This window comes from Melozone crissalis, unplaced genomic scaffold (genome assembly GCF_028551555.1).
Source record: "Melozone crissalis strain CALT ecotype California unplaced genomic scaffold, PUWL_Pcris_2 ptg000013l_1, whole genome shotgun sequence".
Taxonomy (NCBI): Eukaryota; Metazoa; Chordata; class Aves; order Passeriformes; family Passerellidae; genus Melozone; species Melozone crissalis.
The window spans coordinates 55,419,516-55,441,656 of NW_026535791.1; the positions used below are offsets into that span (position 1 = coordinate 55,419,516).

Below are 22,141 nucleotides of genomic sequence, written 5' to 3' on the forward strand. Positions count from 1 at the left end.
AGTGCAGAGATGAAATGTTGATGTTGCAGCCATATACTTCCAAATTCTTAAGGATTTCTGTAGCCAGCTCACTTTCATTTATTACTGGCTAAAGTGCACATCATCCTCTGCTGTGCAGTACTTTGGAACTATAGTTACCTATTTTCATTTTCTCCCTTCAAAACAGGTGATAACCTTAGTGAGTATAAGGCAAAGACCGACAGTTGGGGGTTTTTCCTGCACTGAAGTTTTCTAAAGAAAATAAATCAAATCTGAATTTGTACAGGAATGTTTGCCTTGCATTCCACACACTGAGTCAATTTATCTCAGGGGCTCTCTTTTTCCTCCTTCCCACCCTCTTTAAAGGCTTGGTGACTGGAAAAAAAGGGAGGGGTGTATGGTAGATTGTAAAAAGAGATTTTTGTAGCCACTGGTGCCAGGAATCATCAAAGAATGCTTAAGTAGTGCCTCTTGTGACAGCATCCAGTCTATTGGAAAAGCATCATGTGCCATCTGGCTTCGATTTTGACTTAATTAAATGCATGCAGCCGACTTTAAGAGCTCGGCTAAGATTCAGCTGTCTTGACATTTTGTAAAGAGCTGAGATTTTGTTGGGGAAGCTGCAATAGTCACCTGATTTATGTTGTTTAGTTCCCTTTCAGTGTGGTCCATGCAGTTTGCTGATATTTGAGTGACAATTCTGTTTAAATAAACTCTTAAGACTTGCTGACTCTTGGAAGCCTTATTCAGTAGGGGTTTTCCACTCTAGATTCTGGGATTTTTCTTAGAACTGCAGTTATTGTGGAATTTTTTAATAGCGAAAGGAGTTTCTTAAGTTCAGCCAAGTCATTTGTCTGGGAAAAAGTCAAGCTGCTTTGTAAAAGTTTGGTTGCTCCACCCAAAAACTCTGTATCAATGGGATTTTAGTTTTGTGTGGGGAAGGGGGTAGGAGCCCCATGTGTTCTTTGCTCTCAGCCAGTTATTCTTAATGCAGAGACTAGTGAGGAACTACTTTTACAGGCAGGCAAACCATCCTGCAGTCATGAGAACCTATCATTTTAATTACCTGTTGTTTCATCTTGTATCTTCAACAGCAGCTTACCTATGTGGATGAAGGATATGGAAAAAAAGTGATGTAAACTTCTACCCATGCAGTTGTAAATAAAACACACACTTTTGTTGTTCTGAGCACTAGGTATCTTCATTTTTGAGGTTTTATCACTTTGATCTTTAAAATATAGAGAAAAAATCAAGGGAAAACAAATGCACATAAATAGTATCTTTATTTAGCATCTAGGTGATGTGAACAAAGACTCATTCAAATTGGCCTTTTCATTCTTGCATTGAGTTTTATCAAGTTGACTAGTGATAATGGTCAAGAGTTAATTTAAAACAAGTCTTCTACCATACTCCTAATACTCCCAAATGGTCAAGTTTTATCTTTTTCATCCAGCTATGAAGGATTACCCCATTTTCCTCCCCTTTTTTAATCACTGAAAATGTTATATTCTTGGAAGGCCGTTCAGGAAGAGGGAGTGTTTTAATAGTTATATGTGTAGTATTATCTGGACTTTTTCTAGTTCTATATTGCAAGAAATGTTTTCACTTTTTTATCTTTCTAGGTCTCTTATTTTTAGCAAGTTATCCTTGGCCCACTGCCACCCATTGTATGAGTGGAATTCTACAGTTCTCATTAGGAGCATCAGCTTGCTCAGATCTCTTTAGCTGATTCACTAAGTACAATATCCAGATCCCTCCTGCTGTGCCTTAACAGCTGTGCTGCAGGCTTGGGTTGGACACACCCCCTGCCCCCCAGGCCTAACCTGGGATAGGCACTCTGGCCTGCTTGTTGAAGAAAGAAGCTTTAGGAGCTGCTTAGCTTACTTCACATCTCCATGGCCCTGTACCCATTCATGTTTGAAATCAGGATTAATGAAAAATTAGCTGTTTTGACATCCTTGCTGATCGGTTCACTATCTGTGGAATAAAAATACCATAATGAGATAGCTGTCAAATTTCCTCATGCAATGCTGCTAAATGTATCTTAAACCTGCCCTTGGGAGCCCTGTTCCCAAGGGTGAGCAACTGCTGGACTTCTGCTTTCAGACACGTTGAGTTCTTGGTCTCTGTTTCCAGGTGCCTGAACGAGGTTGCAAAGAACATTTTTTGCAAAGGAAGCACTTACTAGTGATAAGGAAGAACTCTTCCTTCTAATGTTAATCTGATTACTGAGGGCTAATTGACTCAAAGCAGTTGAGAACCAAGGAGCTTTAATTTCCTATTGTCCACCTGTACATGTAAGCATCAAGATAAGAAGAGACTCTGCATTTTTAAAAGCTTGGATTGCTTGGATTTAGTTCTTAAAAGCTAGTATGCATTGCTTGGGCATTGTTATTTATATTTACTGCCAAGTTAAATACTTGAGTTGAGAAACCCTCCTGAACTTTCTTGTGGTTGGAATGAATTGATTATCAGAGCGTGGGTCTTTCCCTGCTATTAGATTGTTTTGCTTGGGTTTTGTTGTTCAGTGGGAATGGTGCAGGATCTCTCTGGGATTGAGGGTGGCACTGTTGTAATGGCAGACATGCTCTTTTATAATTTTATGAAAGCCTTTGTTTACATTGCTCTAGTTTTGGAGACATTTTAGAGGTGATGTAATACATGCAAACAATATTCATAGTTCTACTTTCCATGAAGCAGGCAAGCAAGGCAGTGGAAGCTGGGGTGTTGGGAAAAAATCCCCTTCAGGAAAGCTGTCTGATTATTCTGCCTGTTTCCTCTATGTCCACAATTGTTTCAGGGAGACTGTAAGATAGAAACTCAAGCCAGAATTAGGTTGGGATAAGACTGCAGGAAATGATTTAGGCTAACAGCTATTACTCAGTTGAACTGGCCACAAGTTCCTTTGGCACCTCCTGTGAAGTGGGATTGTGGGGCATGTCTTGAAGACCCCCCAAAAAACTACAGAGATGCCTGAAAATGTTGCCAGGTCATGAGTCTCTGATCTGTATGTGCATCCATGCTTGGGAGTTGTTTCACAGCTGAAGGAGGTGGCAGGGGAAGCTTTGCAGTTGACGGTACAGAAAGTCTGACCAGAGTTGAATCTCTTGATTGATTTGTGTAGAGTAAGTCAAGATGGGTATAAAGCAGCTGAAAGCACCATTATTGGGGCAAGAATCCCTCTCTACATTTCTATTTTTACATTGCTCTTGTATGAAAGGTAGGGAGCATGCCTTCTCTAACGTGCTACTGAGTTATTTGTACTTCACCCACAGTTTTAATTTCAGTTTCATGCTTACTCTAAGGTTTAGCAAAAATGTTTGCTTGTATTGTACTTAGCTTGTAGTAGATGCTTCCTATAAAGGGCTGGACCAGTGCTTAGAGTTCAGATGAATCAGTGCATTTTTTTGTGCCCTTCAATTCTAATTTCTCTGGGTGGAGAAAGTCAGATTCAGCTATGTTGTGCACAGCAGGTTTTGGTGTTAGAGTGTCTGAAAGATCCTGATGCAAACTTTTCATTGTTTATATAGTTCAATGTGGGTCTGCATTTCTTATCTGCCTTTTGAACCTGAAGATACTTTTGCTGTTTCAGTTTGCTACACTTGAGGCCTCTACAAGCACATGCATGTAGTTTGAAATGGGGGAGAAGGGCCCCCCAGGTGAAGATATTCACATAAAGGTAATCTCCATTGCCCCTTTGCATTTCAAATTGTGAAACAATTACTTAGAGAAGGGAATTCTGGCCAAGTAAACAAAGAATAGAAAAACATGAGGTCTCAAAGTCCAGGAGCATGACTACTACAAAAAGGAAAGAAAAGAGCTATGTGGCTGACTTTTCTAGGATTGTTGATCTACTTTCATCCAATGTAGTTTGTCACATGAGAATTTGAAAGACTTTACATTGACTACAGTTGACATTTTATTTGGAGCATCAACACTGCATCCTGTATTCCAACTGTACCTTGCACTAAGAGGAAATTTAATATCTTTTGTGTGGCACAATTTAGTTGAGTGTGATTTTTAAAAATGCTGGTTGGAAGACACAAGACACTGAAAACTGAAAGTTAAACTTAGGCAGAGGAAAGAAAAAACCTTTTCCTCTCTCTTCATGGTAAAAACAGATTTCAAATCATTAGGGTTTTAATCAGCTTTTAATAAGGGAATATCTCTGTGAGAAAACAAAGGGTAAAGCGAGGAAGTCTTATTTCTTGTTAGAAGTTTGGAGATTATGACTTAAGAATGAGGCTTCTGTCCAGTGTGGCTAGGCCTTGAATTTTCTGGGTTTTTTTGGTTGAAACCTGCCCTGTGATGCACAGGATGCTTGAAGATGGATTTTGGTCTATGGGCAAAACAGAAAGTAGAGTGAACCATGTCACCTGCAGGATGTAGGTGCATTTGTTCTGGGCAGACAAGTCCTGAGGGGTTTAAGGTGTTCTTTTCAGCACTGAGTACCACTCCAGCCCTTGCATCTTTTGCAGGCTGTAATACAGGTAACTGCAGCATAGAAAATATTTTTGTATTTACAGTGAGCACTGTGGAAAGTGCAATCTCCTCTGAAACCACACAGCCTGCGTGTGTGTTTTGTGGGTAGGAGTCTGGGCTGCAATAAACTCCTTAAGTCATGTTGCTCAGATGAGAAAGCAAAATATAGTACAGTGACAATAGTTGAGTGTGCAAATAGTATATAGAACCCTTTTAAAATATGGGAGGGCTATGACCTCGCATTCCAGAGGAGATTAAGTAGAAAGCATCAGCAAAAGCCATCTGTAATCAGATTCTCTGCACAGTTTTTCCTTTAGTGCTTTTGATCTGAGATGAAGCCAGTGAGTGATGTGAAAGTTGCCTTAGCAGAGCATGAAACTTCTGAGTTTCATGCATTTGGCACATGTTCAAATGGCTCTGTGTGGGGTCAGTTGTACTTCAACCTTGAGGTTTAGGCATGTTGCTAGAGAGTTCAAGCACATTTATTTGTCCTCTACTTTCCTCAGTTAATATATTCTGTCTTAAAAGTGAAAATATTTAGCAGAATGACTTTTTTCAGTTTTTACACAAGTCAGATGTTAAATGTCATGATCCAGATAGCTTTTCTTCTTTTTTTACCATTTCCAAATCCAATTCCAATATTTCGGTTTGGGAACTGGCCAAAATTAGCTGAGGAGTTTCTTATCTAGCCTCGTCATTCTGCAGGCATTCCCTTAAAACTCTCCTTGAGTCCAGAGAAATGAACTGGTAAAGTCTTGCTGTGTCTCAACTCTGCCTGCTCTGCATCTTGGCAAACGATGAATTTAATAGAAATGTGCTTTAGCATTAAGTATTTTGGCAATGATCCTACTTTGGTGTTGCTCAATGCAACAAAGAAATAGTAAATATATCCCAGTATTGCTTTCATGCCAATTAAAGCAATAACTATTTAATATTTGTGGTTATATCATACTATGGGACATAGCTGGATATAATAATCTGCAGCAATGTTGTTTGCTTATCCATACTTTACAATCCGAACAATTTCTAAAAATAATTTAAAAAAAATTTTTGATTTGTGTTGTGTAGCAGCTGCCCTGAGTCTGAAAAAAAACCTATTAAATCTCAGCATGTCTAGGCATTGCCCTAAAATAATTCCTTAATGCTCTCAAATGTTGCCAGTGTGTTCATTTAACAGAGAGGTGTTTTGTCCCTTCAGCCACAAGACAGCTGCTGATGAGTGCACCTTGTCTGACTGGGTTATTTTGCGTTCTTTCATTTTCCCCAGTTGATTCATCAATTTGGTTTTTTTGGTTGGGTTTTTTTTTGCCCCAGAAAACCTGGCTTTTTTTTCCCTGCAAAGTCCTTTAAAATGCTCTTTTGTGCTTCCCTGCGATTGACCAAGCAAACAGGCAGATTTTGAAGGTAGATCCTGTATTTTGTCCCTTCCATCTATCAGTTTGTTTAGCCTCTGGGATGTGATTGTTGGCAAACAATGCACAGCCAGTACAAAGTAAGATAAACTTGAAAACTGCAAACCAACAGAGAGAATACCTAATTCCAATTTTATACATTGTATCTTCCCCCCCTCCCCCCAGATAAGCTACATATTTGATAAGCTTAGGCAAAAAACCATTTCAACACTATTAGCATTGCAGTGCTGTAAATATTTCAGTGCAGTTTGTACTTGAGATACTTTAGATAAAGGTAATATTCAGTACTGTGCAGAGTAACAGTCCAGTGTAAAAAGTCCATGCTTGAAAGCAAAGGGGTCTTTATTTTAAGGTGAAAGAGAAAAACTGTGACCTTAAAGGTTCTTTACTTTTTCTCCATTGTAATGTCTGATGGAATGTTTCACCAGGGGGAGGCTGGGGTGGGGTGGTTGTGAGAGCCCTCAGGGAGGCACGAGGACAGGTTTGCCCCCTGCTCAGTGCCCACCTGCCCTGGCAGGAGCACAGCTCAGGGAGGCACCGGTGTTCATTCCCCAGGGACCTCAGAGCAGCCTCCCCTGGGCTCCCGGGGTGTGGGCAGCAGCTCTGCCAGGGACGGGGCTGTGCCCAGGCCACCAAACCTCGCCATGGCCTCTCACTTGGGCCAGCTCAGCTTTGCCTTCTGCTCCGGTGCCAGGAGACTGCTTTGAGCTGTGCATGGACTGATGGAATTGCACTTTGTTTTTCTGCCTTTGGTAACAGGGCAACATAAAAGCAAAAGAAATCTGTCGGGTAAGGAAATATTTTTGTTTAGCATTCTATTTCCCTTTTTTTTTTTTTTTTTTTTTCCCCTTAAATTGAAAAACGAACTGCTGGAACAGCTCATAGTGTTGTAGGTTGTGGATGATGCCACTATGTGAAAGGAAGTTGACTGTTAGGGTTTTGGAGTTAAAGTAACTTCTTCACTGTGTTCTTCAGAAAATTGACATGTTGCAAAATGAAGTTGCCTTAAAGGTGCTTTTTAAATGTATCATTTACTGTATTGAAAACATCTGTAATGTTGAAATTCACTAAAAAGTGACTTTTCCGATTAGTTTCATTTTGCATAGAGTTTGTGCTGATAAATCTTAAGTATGATTTTTATATCAAATGAGAAAGCTTTTTTTACTTCTCTATTCTGGTAGAAGACTAGTTTTCTAAATAAATGGGGGTTTTTTCTGGCCCTGTGCTGCTTACATCTGTAAATCCTCTTGACAAGCAGAACAACTGTTGTGTTCCTTCTGCATATGTATAATTAAGAGGCTGATTATATTGCCTTCTAATCTAGATTATCATCCTGAAGAAAAAAATGTGTTCCTTTTGCAAAACTAATGGTGAAAAGCAGAGGTGCAACATAATACCAACATGGGAAAAGCATTACCAATTAATAATTCCATCAAGAGAAGTACTATTGTGTTCCTTATCACAAGTTGCACAATTTGTTAAAGTAAGCCAGTTTTTCCTTGCTTGCACTTGACAGACATTTTAAGAATCCTGAAAATGCACATTTGGTTCAGAGTGTAATAGGTAATGTTTTTATCCAGGTTTGAGTCTTTGTTTCCTGCTCGTGGAAAACTTTTAAAATTACACTTTTACAGCTTTAAGCCATTTTAGTGAGTACATTGTACCATTATTAAGTACACTAATTTAGTAGTTTGTTCACTGTTTTGCTGCTGAACAAGCTGTAGCTGTGACCCCAGGTGATGCAGCTGGCTCTGTGGCAGCACTGTCTGGTCCTGTGTCTTGAGAAGGTCGCTGTAGAGATCATGTCCCATAGAGTTCATGCTCAGTGTATTCCTCTGGAGATTTGCTTACAGGAAGTAATGGATTGGGAAAATTAGTAGCATTTAATGCCATTCTAGTGGCTCTGCCAGGTAGCACTGAGAGGGTGAACTTCCAAAGCAGAGTGAATACTCTTTGTACAGAGTTCCTGTTTTAGTCCCACAAAGTTGCTAAACTACATAGCTGTGTATTGGACCCCAAAAGTGTTTCATTCACTTTTGTCAATAACAAAACTCTCCCATCTAAAAGATCTTTTATTGCACTTTGGGCCTTGCTGATAAATAGGAAGTATCACAGCTCCAACATGAAATGTACTACAGCAGTATTCTAGAATTAGTGTGTGGGTATTTCCTTGTATCACAGCCTTTACACTTCATGGAAACATCACCATACCATACAAAAAAAGTTCTAAAATAGGAATGGTAAAACTGAAGAATTCAAAGATTATGTACTAAAAACATAGTACTTTCAGAAAATTAATTCTAATTTTGAAATAATCTTGAAATAATTATAGTAGATAACAGATAAAGGAGGGAAGAGAAAGGGATTTGCATTTGAAATGAGAACTGTGAGTGCAAGACAGAAAGTTGTGGTTTGGATAACCATATGGAAAATGAAGTGAAATTTTATCTGTACTTTAATTGGATGATGCCCAAACAAGGAAAAAAACTGACTGATAACAGTTATGGATCTGTTGTAGCTCTAAAACCTGTATGTAGCCAACCTGTCTGTCCAAGTAACTTGCTAATATTTCAAAGTAAGAAATTTCCTGCATATTCTGTACAGGAGCATAAACCAGTGGCTTAGAGAAGGAAGGAAGGAAGAGGTACTGTCTAGCAGCTACTCTATGCTTGCTTTAACGAGTAGTGCACTTGTGAGATCCTCATGAAATGTTTTTACTTAGAGCTACTTCACGCAGCTCAGAAAATATGTGAACGCAGCAGGAGTCTCCGCAGCTTTCCTCAAATAATGAAATGGGAATTTTAGGTCTTTTACCTCAGAGTTATCTAACTTCCTGCACTTCAGTGTTACTCATGCTCCGGAAACTCCCTAATGTAAAAAGCTGCGGTTCTTCCCTCTCTTGAGTGGCTCGAGAGGTATCAGCCTCAGCCCCCATCAGCACAGTATCACAGCTGCCATTATCTTGCTGTGTGGTGTGGACCCAGACCAAGTTAAATAGGCTGTTGCTAGCCCATCTCTGCCTTCCTGTATCTTGGCATGAGCCAATGTGTTGTTCTCCACAGGTCACTAGAAATTAAGAGTATTGTTCAGCTTCCAGGAAGGAAGCTGAGAGTTTTGGGATGTGCTCCCAAAAGGTACATCTGCACCTCTGTCAGACAAGAAAAATCCAAGAACACAATGCAACTTTCCTCCAAATTCCTATCAGCTTCATGTCATTCTGGTGTATCTGTGTAGTGCTTTTCTAGTGCTTGTGAAGGTGCAGACCCTTGTTTCTGAAACACGAGATGAACATAAACAGGAGGAGCTGAGACATGGGAATTCAGGCTTCTCATAGTGCTTACTGTTGTTGAGGTAAAGAAACAAACAGCAACACAGGAAGTATAGGAGTAGCTGTTTAATAAAAACACTCTGGATTTGTACTGACTGACCTGCTTAGTAAAGCCTTGCAGTGCTTTCTTAATCTCAACTGTCCTTAATGATGATATTTAGTGATAATACACTCTTTTAATAATAAAAGCAAGGAAATAAAAGCTCGAAATCTAATTTTAGGAATACCATTTTTTTATATCTTAAAAGGAGAGTTACAGGAGCTGAGATTGGACACGTACTTCAAAATAATTCATTAACTGCTCTTCAGGTCTATAGCTAGCTAAACAAAAAACTCCAGAGGTTTACAGATTGGTCATTACAGTGTCTGATGTTTAGCTCCTAGAGTGGATATGCAGTTTTATAGTAATTAAGTGCTTGAAGTAGGTAATCCAGAAACCTCCCTGTTAAGCAAGGAGCTATTTAAAGAAGTATCCCAATATGAACATCTGTACAGAGAAACAGTCCAAATTCTCCCAGGTTAATTCAGATGGGAGAGTCAGCAGAAGACTCTCCAGTTGCTACTTTAGTCAGACCTTCAACTTTCTTTTACTATGATAAATAAAATTTTATTAAAAGGTTTTCCTACAGTTTAGAGTGTAAAAATTACTGAATTTGGAGATAATTTAAATACAGTGCAAACAAAATTTTTCAGTATGCCACTGTTGTTGCATACTATGTAATATAGTATGTGATCTAAATTTTTATCATTTAGAAGAATAGATTGTTTCTCTGGTGTTTTTAGTGACTTAAAGGCAGTCTTTAATTGTCTGTCAGTTACCAAGATGAGCAAGTACAAAAACTCCTGTGCAATGCGGTATTTGAACATTCAACCCCCTGCCAACACTGACATCCTAAACTGGTGCTCAGACATGAATTTTTCATGAGTGTGGTTGCATGCTGCTGGAATAGATGCTCCTGAGAAGCGGTCATGTTCGTGGCATGGCAGCAGTGGGGGACAAGAAGCTCTGTGTGTGATGCTTGTGTGCACATACAGTGCTCCCACCACCGATGCCAGAAAATAAAGTGGAATTATAAATGTTCTCCTGTGTCGCAAGAATTATGTACGGACGTTTTTCCCAAAATTCCGCTCATACTTGAGTGAGTGCTGCACAGTGAAGTTGTGAATTGTGCTGAATGTGTCTTCTAATAAGTACATCTGCACAGATGACGGATACTTTTGCCAAACAGAAATACAAATATTTGTCAAACTGAGTAGTTTTGTCATCATTAAATACACATTTTTTAATTGGGAAAAGCAGCTAATTGTGTGAGTAATGTTTGGATATGTCTTAATTTTTTAAAGTCTTTAAAGTAATGTGCCTGCTCCTAGAGCTAAATTAGGCCAGTAGCATGTGTAATACAATAAAGCTTTTGAAAAAAGGCCTGCAAAGTAAAGCCAATTTGGAAAATGTCCATTTAGAGTAGTAAGCATACTCTAACTTCTGAATATAAGACTTCCTCAACATTATATTATAATTTACTGTTAAATCCATGCAGCTTTTTGAAACTTCTGTTTGCGTGAATTTGCAATCCATGGTGATTTTAGTGCATTAATTGATAATTCACAGCACAATCCTATAATTTCTTAAGAAAAAATAACCTTTGTCATTGACCCAGTATAATTATTTTAATTGGTTAATTATTTCTTATTATTCCTAGGAAGAATTAAGTCTCTGGCATAGAGAAAAGGTGGCAGGATAGTCACAGAGATGCCAAAAATGGTTGCATATCTAATTCCTATAGTAAATTTTTCATGAGGAAGGAATTTCTTCTAATCTTCTGTGATGATATAAAGTAATGAGGTTTTAAGGAATGGTCTATGGAATAAACTACACAAAATTAAGAATTTGAAATCATGAACATCTAGGCTTGTTTAGAAAAAAAAGGAAAATTTATTTTAAAGAAAATTTTGGGTTTGCTGGGGGGAGGGGGTTTTGTTAGTAGTTTTTTTATTGTTGTTGGCTTTGCTTGGTTGGTTTTGGTTTTTTGTTAGGTCTGAAATTATATGGTTACAGTGTACTGATGGCTAGGGGGAAAAGGGCAGGGATGCCATAATGAGATTGATGCCTGGAGTGTAAATTGCTATGGATTAGTTCATCTCTACAGAATTGAATTTTTCTTTTTTTCAAATTCCCAGCTCAGAACAGACTTAAGGTATTGGTGCTTAACTCTAACTGCATGAGTGTTTCATGCCCTACTCAGTCAAGTATGTGCCTTAGGAAAGTACTATTCCATCTTGTCAATCAACTGTGTAAAACACTGGTGATTTTTTATTTACATGCTCTTTTTATTACTGGAGCATCATGAGAGATTTATGTTGATTGTATTAGCAGTCTTTCTCCAGAGAAGCAGCCCCTGTCTGACCATACCAGGCAGCTTAGATGCTGCAAGCTGGCAGAAGTGGACCTCAGCAAGGATTGCTGTACAGTCCTTTGCAACTTGTTTTGTGAACTGTGTTTGATAATTTTAGGAGCGATTACATTGCAGTTCCTGCCCTAAAAAAGTATATTCAATGCTGTATTTAGTGTTTGCTTCTTCACCTTTTTGACTTCTGGGTCAGAGTGGAGTGAGGGAAGCTCTCTTCCTTTACTGAGACAGTAATAAACAAGAACAGAAGACAAACTAAGGACAAGGTTACCCAGACCTTTTTTTGTTTCTGTAATAAGCTTTTTTTTTTTCTTGAGGGTCATCCCACTTGCTTCCAAGTTTTTATTGCTCTAAGAATGGAGAATTGAAATGGTGTGCAGAGTGCACAGCAGAAGCATGGCCTTCATACAGTCAGAGCAGATATCTGCATCTATTCCGTTTGAGGTACTGCATACTTAGAGTAAAAGGGGTTGTATAAATTACATAAAGGTGAATCAAGATAACTTTAGGTTTTGTTGACTGTTTTAGCCCTGGGGTGGGGGAGGAAGGGATAAATGTGTCGTCTTCTTTGAACTTGGCTTTAAATATTTGACTTGGTGAGGAAGATGGTGGAAAAGGATGGCTTCAGGTTGTAATCTGGATACTCTGTGAATGTGCATATCAGTTCTGAACAGAGATCAAAAGTTAACGTAAAGAACAAAATCTGTTGTTCAAGTTTAAAGCCCTCAAATTTTAGGAGGAGCCTGACCCTTCTTTTGAAGTCTTTTGTTTGTTTTCTTTGCAGAGGAGTGGTTGAGGGAATCAACAAAGACATGCTTTAAAATTCAGCGCCTTACTGAGCCTCTTTTTTCTTTAAAGTTGAATAATTTTGCAAAGCAGAGCAGTCTTACTGAAGAAATTGCTGTCAGTTATTATGAGAGCAGGTCATTCTCATTGTTTGCTAGATTTTTGTTTAGATGTGTAATGTTATGTTCACTACATAATGGGCTCATAAATACTTCTGCAGCAATAACTATTACAAATAACTTTTACTTTTGGTATAAGATCACATTTTCAGGAATGTAATTTCAAGAATTATTGGGAAATGTTATACTTTCTGTCTCAGAAGTGAGCATTTGTGCTATGACAAAAATGGAGGATCCCAAACAGCAACTGTGATTAAAACCAAATAATGGTATGAGTTCGTCAAGATAAGCTTTCTGTTAAAAATGGGCTGTTCAAGAGAAAATATTTAAAATGGAAACCTAACACTCTGTAAAATTCCTGTGGGTTTTGGCAGACCCATCATAGTGCTTTATGAAACTTACACACAGTGAAGCAGTTTTTTTTCCTCTTGCTGGGTCTTAATCAGTGTTGCTGGGTCTTACCTGTGTCTAAAAGTGTCGCTTTTTCTTTTTTTTTTTTTTTAACCACAGCAATCTGTAGATATAGATGCAACTTAAATTTTTGTAAAAGATCACATTTAGACTGGTAGACTGAATAAAATAATTTAAATTTATTTTTGGTGAGTATACTGTTGCCATCCACTAGGTCTTTCAATGTCTGTCTCTCAGACCTGTTGAAGTCCTTCACAAACAAACTGCAGGCTGATGAAACTGGTCTTTTCCTTTTTAAATTAATGCACAGTCCTATCTATGTGATCATACAGACTTATTCAGGGGTTTTTTAAATTTGATTTGTCAGTAACTCCTACCCTTTCCCTAATCATGCAGTGGTTTTGTAGGCTCTTGCATTGCATTCAGTCTGTTTTTGTCAAGGGCTCATTGGCAAACGATGACATTATTTTCCTGGGATGGACAGGAAGGCAGAAAGATAAACCAGTGTTGTTGAAACTGTGTGAGAGTTGCAAGGTAAAAAACTTTGAACCTTATGATCAGAAAGATTACTTTGTCAGGTCATATTTTTCCTCTTGGAAGTTTGTTCCTGTTATCAGTTTGGACAGATAAAATACAAGTTGTTTCTAGGCATAACCTCTTTATAAACCATTCTTATCGTGTTCATAATAGCTGAAAGTACAAAAATGTAGACCTATAAAAATGCTTAATGTTAACTGCACAGATTGCATACATAAACATATAGTCTATATATGTATAGTCATCCTTAAGTAAACTTGGGCAAATGAATATGGATAATCCAACCCTATCAAGCTTCTCTGCTTGGAGGTTGTTAGAATAAATAAACTGCATATAGAGAAAGCAGTTCTCTTTTGGCCAGCTGGCTATTTATTTTCATAACACAATTATTCACTCAATTCTTATACAGATTATTTTGTCATTTGGAAGGGAAAAAAATATAGCAAAATATGTTTTAAAACAGTGTAAGGCATCTGTGACTACAGATGGGTCCCTCTGGGCTGGATGTGCCATTAATTTCTGTAAAATGCAAAACTAAACTCATGGCTGAAAGTAAATGGGAGTTATTTCTCAGTAATTTTTGAGGAAGCTTTGTACAGTGATGTGGTATGAAAAACCCCCCAGAATTTAAGCAATGCTTTGTAACTGTTCCTTTGGTGTGAGGGAGGGACAGCCCTGGAGTTGTTTAGTTTCAGGATCAAGACTACAAACAGGCATCTGCCATCACCCCTGCTTCCAGAATCTTCACTCACTTCAGGCTTTTTCACTCCTCTCTTGGCCTGATTCTTACTCCAGGGAAGCTGGGTCTGCTTTGGCTTTGCTCTGGCCTGGGTGCCAGTTTAGGTTGTAGGGACTGTGAGAGCTGGGAAGCTTCCCTGAGGGTCTTGCATAGAAAGATTTCCAAAGACTACAGTTTGCATTTAGATGCTTTGTAGACGTGCAATTTATGCAGGCATGCTGCTCTGGCATATGTGCAAATATTATTTAGAAGCTGTAAAATGCAACTAGTAAAGCTTAGGTACTAATGGCAAAAGACCAGCCATGTACTTGACACTCAGCAGCCCCACTTTTTTTTTTTTTTCATACATCAGCTCTATGCTTTTCAAACATCAAGGGTTTCTGGGTTTTTGTTGGGTTTTTTAAAATTATTATTAATTTATTTCTAGTAGAATTGTTCACCAGTGATGAAAAGTTTCCAACTTCTGTTGCTGAAACAATGGAATCACTTTGAAAAAAACCCTTTAAAATAAACAGCTGTTGTTCAGTGTTTTAAAACCTATAAATCTATGTGAAGTTTCTCTTCCTGATACGTTTTGTCTGGAAATTATCATTAGTTTCTTGGGGGAAAGTTTCATTAAATTCTTAACTTCAAGTTCTTTAATTGGTCTTTAATCCATAACAGCCCTGTGATTTAAAGAAACAGTAATAATAACAACAGTAATAATAATAACAGTAACCTCTTTAGAAATAGTAACTGATGATTTGCAGCTGGAAATATTTTCTCACATGCTTATGGTAGGTATTGTTTTGAATGTAGGTTGAACCAAAATGTTAATCAGTGTATGTATGAATTGCAAAAAGGGAAATGGTGGATGTATTACCATACTTCTTAAACATTTCTGGCATGAGGAACTCTGAAGTTACATTTCAGCCTGGAGTCAGTTTTTACAGCTGTAATAAATCCCCCACAAAAATGGCCTGTTCTGGTGAAGGTGACAGCAGCCCTTTGTCAAAACAGTGGCATGGACATTGTTGTGAAAACTTAATAAATACTTAAAGAACTGTACCAACTTTGAAAATGTTATGCTTTGTTCAAGCAAAAAGCAACAAAGGAAGGAAAAGATTACTGGGTAAATATGCAAATATTTAAATACACTAAATAACAAGCAATTAGAAAAGGCTGTGATAGACCGTGTCCTGTTACTCAACTCTACCCTTTAAAAAAATGTTTCCATTTTGATTTTTAAGAATCACTTGTTGACAGAAGGGAGGGCTTCTGCCAGCTCAGGATCTATGCAGCACAATGGGGGACACTTGGAAAGAGCAGCTGGGCCAGGGGGATTTCTCTGCCTGTTCAGTGGTTTTGTGACAGTGACCATGAACTGTGTCCCTTGGGTCTAGGGAAGAAAGAAATTGTTGTTAGGGAAATACATTGCCCTGGACTAAGCATTCCTGAACTTTAATGTTGTTTGCTGTAATGTTTAAAGATAATCTCAGGAGGAGCACATATGGAACAATGGCTGTGGGGTGTGAATTTATGATACCAGGCAAAGGGAAGTTCTGGCTTCTGTGCTAAGTTACAGTATCACCCTCTCTGATTGAAGTGCAGCAATTGCCAAGTTAGTAATATTGGATAGTATTGCATAGGCACAGACTTTGCAAGTTGGTAGCTCATCACTAAGTTGTTGGGGTTTTTTTTACATGGTGATGTTTAAAGTTCCTATTGAGTAGTTAATGCTGATTATTTAACCTGCAGTGTGTGGGAAGAGGTGGTTCAGGGTTACAGGTACCCTGCATTGATGTGAAGGTTTGTGTGGAATACTTTGCTTTGTTGCAGCCATGCTGCATTGTTTTGGGCCTTGTTTCCATGTATGCTTCTGAGCCCATCTGTAAAATGGGGATGGAGTTTCTTCCCTTCCAGGTGTCCTTCCAGCAGTCTCTGTCAAAGTCCATATAGAGTGGGAAGGATGTACAGGAATGAAAAGTCAAATGCTTTAGCCTTGCTCAGCTTCTAGTGTATGCATGCCTGTGTATGATGCCTTACATATACACACACCCCCATTGTCTTTGGACCAGTTGGGTCCTGCTGGAGTTTGCACCCCTCTTTTATCCTGCCTCAGTCTGAGCCACCAGTGTTGCTGGTGAATGCAGCCTTTGGCGCTCAAGAATGCATTTGCAGAATGTATAGCTGGAGTTAGGTCAGATCTGTTATTTTTCTCTTCATTCCTTAAAGTTACACAAATACCAGGCTTGAACTGTAGAGGTTTTTCTCCTTTGTTTAACTCCTTGCAAATCAAAATAATTGACACTTTCCACATTTTATTTGTTCTGAAGATCTTCTACAAAGATTGTTAGGTTTATGGAAAAACTGTATTAGATACTCATAATACAAACAACCAGGGAAAGATTTCTTGGCTGTACAAGAAATGAATTATGATAAAATAGTTTATCACAGCTGATAGCAGAATGCTGATAAGTGGTGCTGTTTTTTCCTGTGTTTGTCTGTGGGTTTGGGTTTCCATCCCGTCTCCCACCCTGTCCAAAGAGAGTGTGGACAAGAAACTGTTGGCTTTGTAAACAAAACTAGATCTCTCATATGACACAGCATTTCCTCAACCTGTCTCCTGCTTGTTTATACAGGTGCCTATAGAGGAATGTGGGTATTTTAAGTTAAGCATTGGACGTGATAAACACAGAAGTGAAGGGGTCACATGCTAGAATTCCTGCTTCCCATCAACACTGCAGCAATTCAAAGCTAGAAAGATAAGCCATTATTTTTCCCTTTCTGTTTGTTACCAACAGGGGGAATTCAGGTTTGTAAGTATCCTTTGAATATATTTGTGCATCTAGCTGTTAGACATTTTCTCCATGTTTCAAGGCTCTGTCTTATTTTTACAAGAAGAATTTCCCATACTAGATTTACATGTGTAAATTGGTTTTGCAACATTTTTTTTAAATCCTCATATATACGTTTTGAATCAGTGTTTCTTCCTGTTTTGTGGATGTGATATAAGCAAAAATAAATGTGGGAAGATGTGACAATTAATGTACATGCTGTTATGATGGCAAAGTCTGCACTCACAATCCTTCTTGGTGCACTGATCCCAAAGTTTGCTTTTGCTCTTGGCTGTAGGGAGGTCATCAGGGACAGCAGGGTGAGAGATGGAGACTATCTAAGCAGATGCTTTTGGCCAACAAACATCCTTTTCATCTCCTTTTGGAAACACTTTCTTTGGTAGCATACCAATATCACTGCTAAGGATAGGAAGTCAACATGTTTACACTTGTTAATTTAGCACAGTGTGAGGGTATGACTTTTTAGTACATAACAAAAGCATGGTTTGAGGGCATTTCTAGAACCCTTGCTCATTCAAGATAAGCTGGGTAACTAGATGTGTTTGTTGAACACTTTTGCCTGTTCTTTTTAAGAAAATAAGGTGTTGATTGTTTTTCTTCTATGTCTTTTGTTTCCTGCTATTGCTAGAAAAATGCAAAGATGTGTGTGCTTATGGGAGTTCAGTTCCTGCTAGGTTGCATCCAGTTGTATTTGCCAGCTGATAGTGACTGAGGCAGATCTCTTCCTCCTGACTGACATCTTAAAACCTCCCTCTGCATTTTCAAGGCTTAATTTCCAGCTATTGACCTAGCTTTTCTGGATACCTGAAATCCTAAAAGAAATTGATGCTAGGTAGATAAGTAATACAGGCTTCAGTCTTAAAAAGTTGGGCTTAAATCCCAAACACAGCATAGCACAGCTGACTCTGAAGATGGTGAGTGAAATACATTTGTGGTTGAGATGTGACAAGCAATGACATTTTTGAGTGAATTTGCTAGTTCTAAAATGTTTATGTAGTTTGATTGGTATTTACTCTTCGAGTTAAGGCCTGATGAGATAAAAAGTTATTCAATGGGTGAATAAATAAAGACAATAAGTGTTAAAACTAATAGAACAGAAAAAAACCTGAAGTAGAAACTGGAATGGTATTGTCCAGTTTGGCACAAAGAAGGCAGGTTAATAAAGCAGTGTATTTGAAGAGGCCTTTTCCTTGTGAATATTTTTGGCTATGTTTCTTTATGTGTGTGCAAAGCTTAATGTTTTTAGTTGTAATGACTAAAGGAAGGACTTCTAGTATAACAGAAGAAACTGTATTTTTCCTGTCTAACTTTCCCATTTCCACTTTAAAGTGTATTGTCAAGTAGAATCATATCTGTACAGCCATGTGGGGATCTGAGTATGAAAGGTTTATGTTCAAATTTATTCAGCTTGAAAAGACTTCTGCTGTGAATGGATAGTTTTTATTCTCACTACCTGTAGGTGATCTGAAGACAAGATCTTAAAGCCACTTGAAGTTTTCATGAGGATGGCTTCAGCTTTGTGTTTAGCTTTCGATTTTTTAAATACTTTTTGAGGATTTTTTTATTAATGTTGTTTTGGACAGCCGGAGTCTCCTTGGAAAGCTTGCTTTGTGTGGAATGTGTAGTTCCCCTGATGAAATTAAAACTCAGAGGGGGTAACTGAATACTCCCTGCTGTCAGTGCATTGCCAGCCTGAAGAAAAAACAAACATGCTTACTGAGAACAATGAACATTCCTTCAAATCCTAGGAGACCGATTTTTGCCCCCTCCCCCCATTTATTTTTTTTCTAAAGACAAAAATTGTTTTGCAGCACCGGGGCTTCTCAGCCTTGTCATTATGTTTGGGTGCCTTGCTTGGGGCATAAGGGCTGAAATGGTTTCAATGGTTTGTCATCTACACTTGGAATTTAAAGTGCCCTCCAAGATACTTTCCCTCTCTGCCCCTGCCCTGTGTGTCCCATCCTAACACCCACACCCTGCCTTGACCTTCCTCCAGCAATTCTAGTGATTTAGCTCTGACTTTCCTTAATGTTTTTTGTGCCACTTTTCTAAAATACTTGGGCTTCAGGTATGTGTCCCAGGATGCATGTTCTCTTGTTCTGCTCAGCCTGATTTCAGTGTCCCTTACATGGCGGATGCTCTACACTTGACATCTCTGAACTGAAATCTTTACTTACATCTAAGCAATTTCCACTGCTACTCCCTTGGCTCCAACCTAAATGAAGATTTGCAGGGATAATTTGGTATTCTGGTAAATTTTTGATGCTCAGAGGATATGTGAGCAGGACAGAGGACAGGTCATAACTTGAAAACTAGATGTATGGGGATGGGAAACTTGCTCTGTCTTTAATTATCTGGGGTTTTTTTTAAGATAAGAGGTTCTGTAAATAAAATTTCTTGATTACTATTAATAATGAGTGTTTTAGAATGGGATATAAGACTAAGCATTTTTCATAGTATTCTTTTTGGCTTAGGTTTACAGGCCTGAAGATTTTTAAGAACATCTATAATGAACTTACATGAAAAGAGCTTTTATGTGCCTGCAATGAGATTGAGCGCTCTATGAGATCATCCTAAAGTACTTTCATCAAGAGATATTGCTTTTTTTATTAGCTCATTTAACTTATATTTTTGTTGCTGGACTCTTTCTAAAACCTGTACTGTGAGCTTCAGAATTCATGAAGTTACTTTCCTCTGGATTTACCTCATTGCTGATTGACTTGGGTGCCTCAGAAGATGGCCGTTCTTTGTGAAGCTGTCTGCAGTTGGGGTGATTACAAGAAGTTGCTCTTTGTAAATTTGCTGGCATTTAATAATGTGGGACTCAGAGATACTGTAGTCAATGTAAAACATAATGAAGACATAAATGAAAGTCTTTGAAGATCAAGTGTCAAATGTGTAAGAAGATGGATTATGAGCAAATGAGGGAGCAATAAAATTAAATACATAGATCATGAAGCTGAGCAATTCAGAAGCCAGAGGCTGTGTTGACAGCAAAGGAGATTGGAAGAAACTAAAAAGCCAAAGGATTGAATTGCTAAGTGTTCAATAGCTACAGCTATACTCAAAATCATAGACTTGTTTCATGTGGAAAATAGCTTTGGGATCATAGAATCCAGCTGTTAACCTAGTTCTGCCCAGTCCACCACTAAACCATGTACTGAACTGCCCCATCTTTTAGAGGGATGGTCCCCACACATCCAATGAAAGATAAAGATTTTCCTTAGCCCTCCATTGCTTTCTTATGTATTTATGAAAATATTCTATTGTCTTTTACAGCAGTATACAGATTAAGTTCTAGCTGGGTTTTGAGCCTTCTAATTTTCTCCTTGCATAACCGCATAACATCCTTGTAATCATAGTTTGAAATCAGTTCAAACTCTTGGTACTTGCTAATCTGTCTCATCAACCTTGTGAGATTTGTTTTAAATTTTGAAAATGGGTAGCTTTTAATGTGGGGTTTTAGCTTTGTAGGGGTGGGAATTACAAAATCCTGAATCTTTAATTTATCTTGTGTTTTTGCCACATGTTATAACAGTTGTATAATAATGCATTCAAGAATTGCCTGTGGCAGCAAAATAATCTTTGAGTGAAATTCCCTTCGTATCACTGTGTGTTTAAGCCAGAGCTGTTAATGAGCTGTATGGATGGCAAATTTTCAGGTATTTTCCTAAATGTTATGTTCCAGATGAAAATAACTTCATTTTCTAGACCAGCCTTTTAAGCAATATTTTGGAATTTTATTCCATGCCAGATCTTTGGAGTTGGCTGTGTGTTAATGTTATTGACAAAATGGTTTATATTATTGGCTGCCTTCTCTAGAGAAGCAGATTTTTAGATGCCTGCCCAAAGCTCTATTTGCAAGTATGATTACCCATTCTGTATTGAGCAGAGGTCAAGATGATAGATGCTTTTCACAGAATCACGGAATGGAACAAGTTGCAAGGGCCCACAGTGGATCATCTGGTCCATCCTCCCTGCTCCAGCAGGGTCATCCCAGAGCACAGATTTACATCCAGACAGTTCTTGAAATCTCTAGGGAAGGGAGACTCCACAGCCTCTCTGGGCAACCTGTTCCAGTGCATGCACAGCAAAGAAGTTCTTCCTTATATTCCCAAATTTGCCTCAAGCTTTCTAGCTTTCTCAGATTTCCTCTCTTTTATTTATTTTGTATTCTAATTGTCTCTGTATAATTACTATTTCTTTATAGTGATATTTAATGTGCCTTCCTAATTATGTTAAGCACTTAATTAGTGTATTAATTTTTGTTGAAGCCAGTATTGAAAGCTCATTAGTTTATTTTAAAGGTGGCCTTGTGCAACCTATATAATTCTGCTATTTCTTACGTACTTTTTTTTGCCCCCCCCAGGTAGAAGATGGAAGCAAAGCTGCAGCTGTGGACAAGTTACTGGCTGGGGATGAAATTGTTGGCATCAATGACGTGGGCCTGTCTGGCTTCCGACAAGAAGCCATCTGTCTGGTGAAAGGCTCACACAAGACGCTGAAGCTCGTCGTGAAAAGGTAAGCTTGTGTCCTTGGCTGGAACACCAAATGTGTTTCAGCCTATAAGCCACTCAGCAACTAAATTTGCCAAGATTTGGCAAGTTAATGACTTTCATTCAGTGTTATTAATGTGCATATTATGTGGTGTTCCACTCATCCTTAAACACAGGCTCTTTATGGATCCAATGTGGAGAGAGGCAGCCTCTTGATCCGGGCAAAACCCAAGGCAGTATATTCTGTGAGTGCTGTGATGTGATGAGTCAGGACACTGCCTCTGTCCTCCTGAGTTGCAGTGCCCAAAGGCTGTCAGCCCTGCTTCCCTGCCTTTGCTGTGCAAAGTCACCCCCTCATACTGTGCAATACTCCCTAGTGCATCTGCCACATGGGCCAGTTGTGCTGTGAGGAGCGGGTTACATGGGAAACTTTTGGAAAAGCATTTACCTACTCTGAAAGTATTTGAGATCTCAAGCATTTCATAAGTGGTTTTCATAAAGAGTACTTTCAGTTAGTTATTAGTGAAGGGGAAAAGTGAAGTGGTTTATCAAAACAGAACATACTTTTGGTATGAAAACTTTTTGACATTTTGACTTGGGACTTTAA

The 22,141-nt window shown here is 38.5% G+C and overlaps 1 protein-coding gene across 3 annotated transcripts in view; it reads left to right on the plus strand.

Annotated features, from left to right (window-relative positions):
* The window catches only part of SHROOM2 (shroom family member 2), a 115,749-nt gene that overhangs the window by 24,734 nt on the left and 68,874 nt on the right, over positions 1-22,141 (plus strand). For all 3 annotated transcript variants that reach the window (XM_054271586.1, XM_054271587.1, XM_054271589.1), the window contains exon 2: positions 21,408-21,559. In XM_054271586.1, the coding sequence (XP_054127561.1) occupies positions 21,408-21,559 (152 nt within the window). The remainder of the gene's footprint in view (positions 1-21,407; positions 21,560-22,141) is intronic.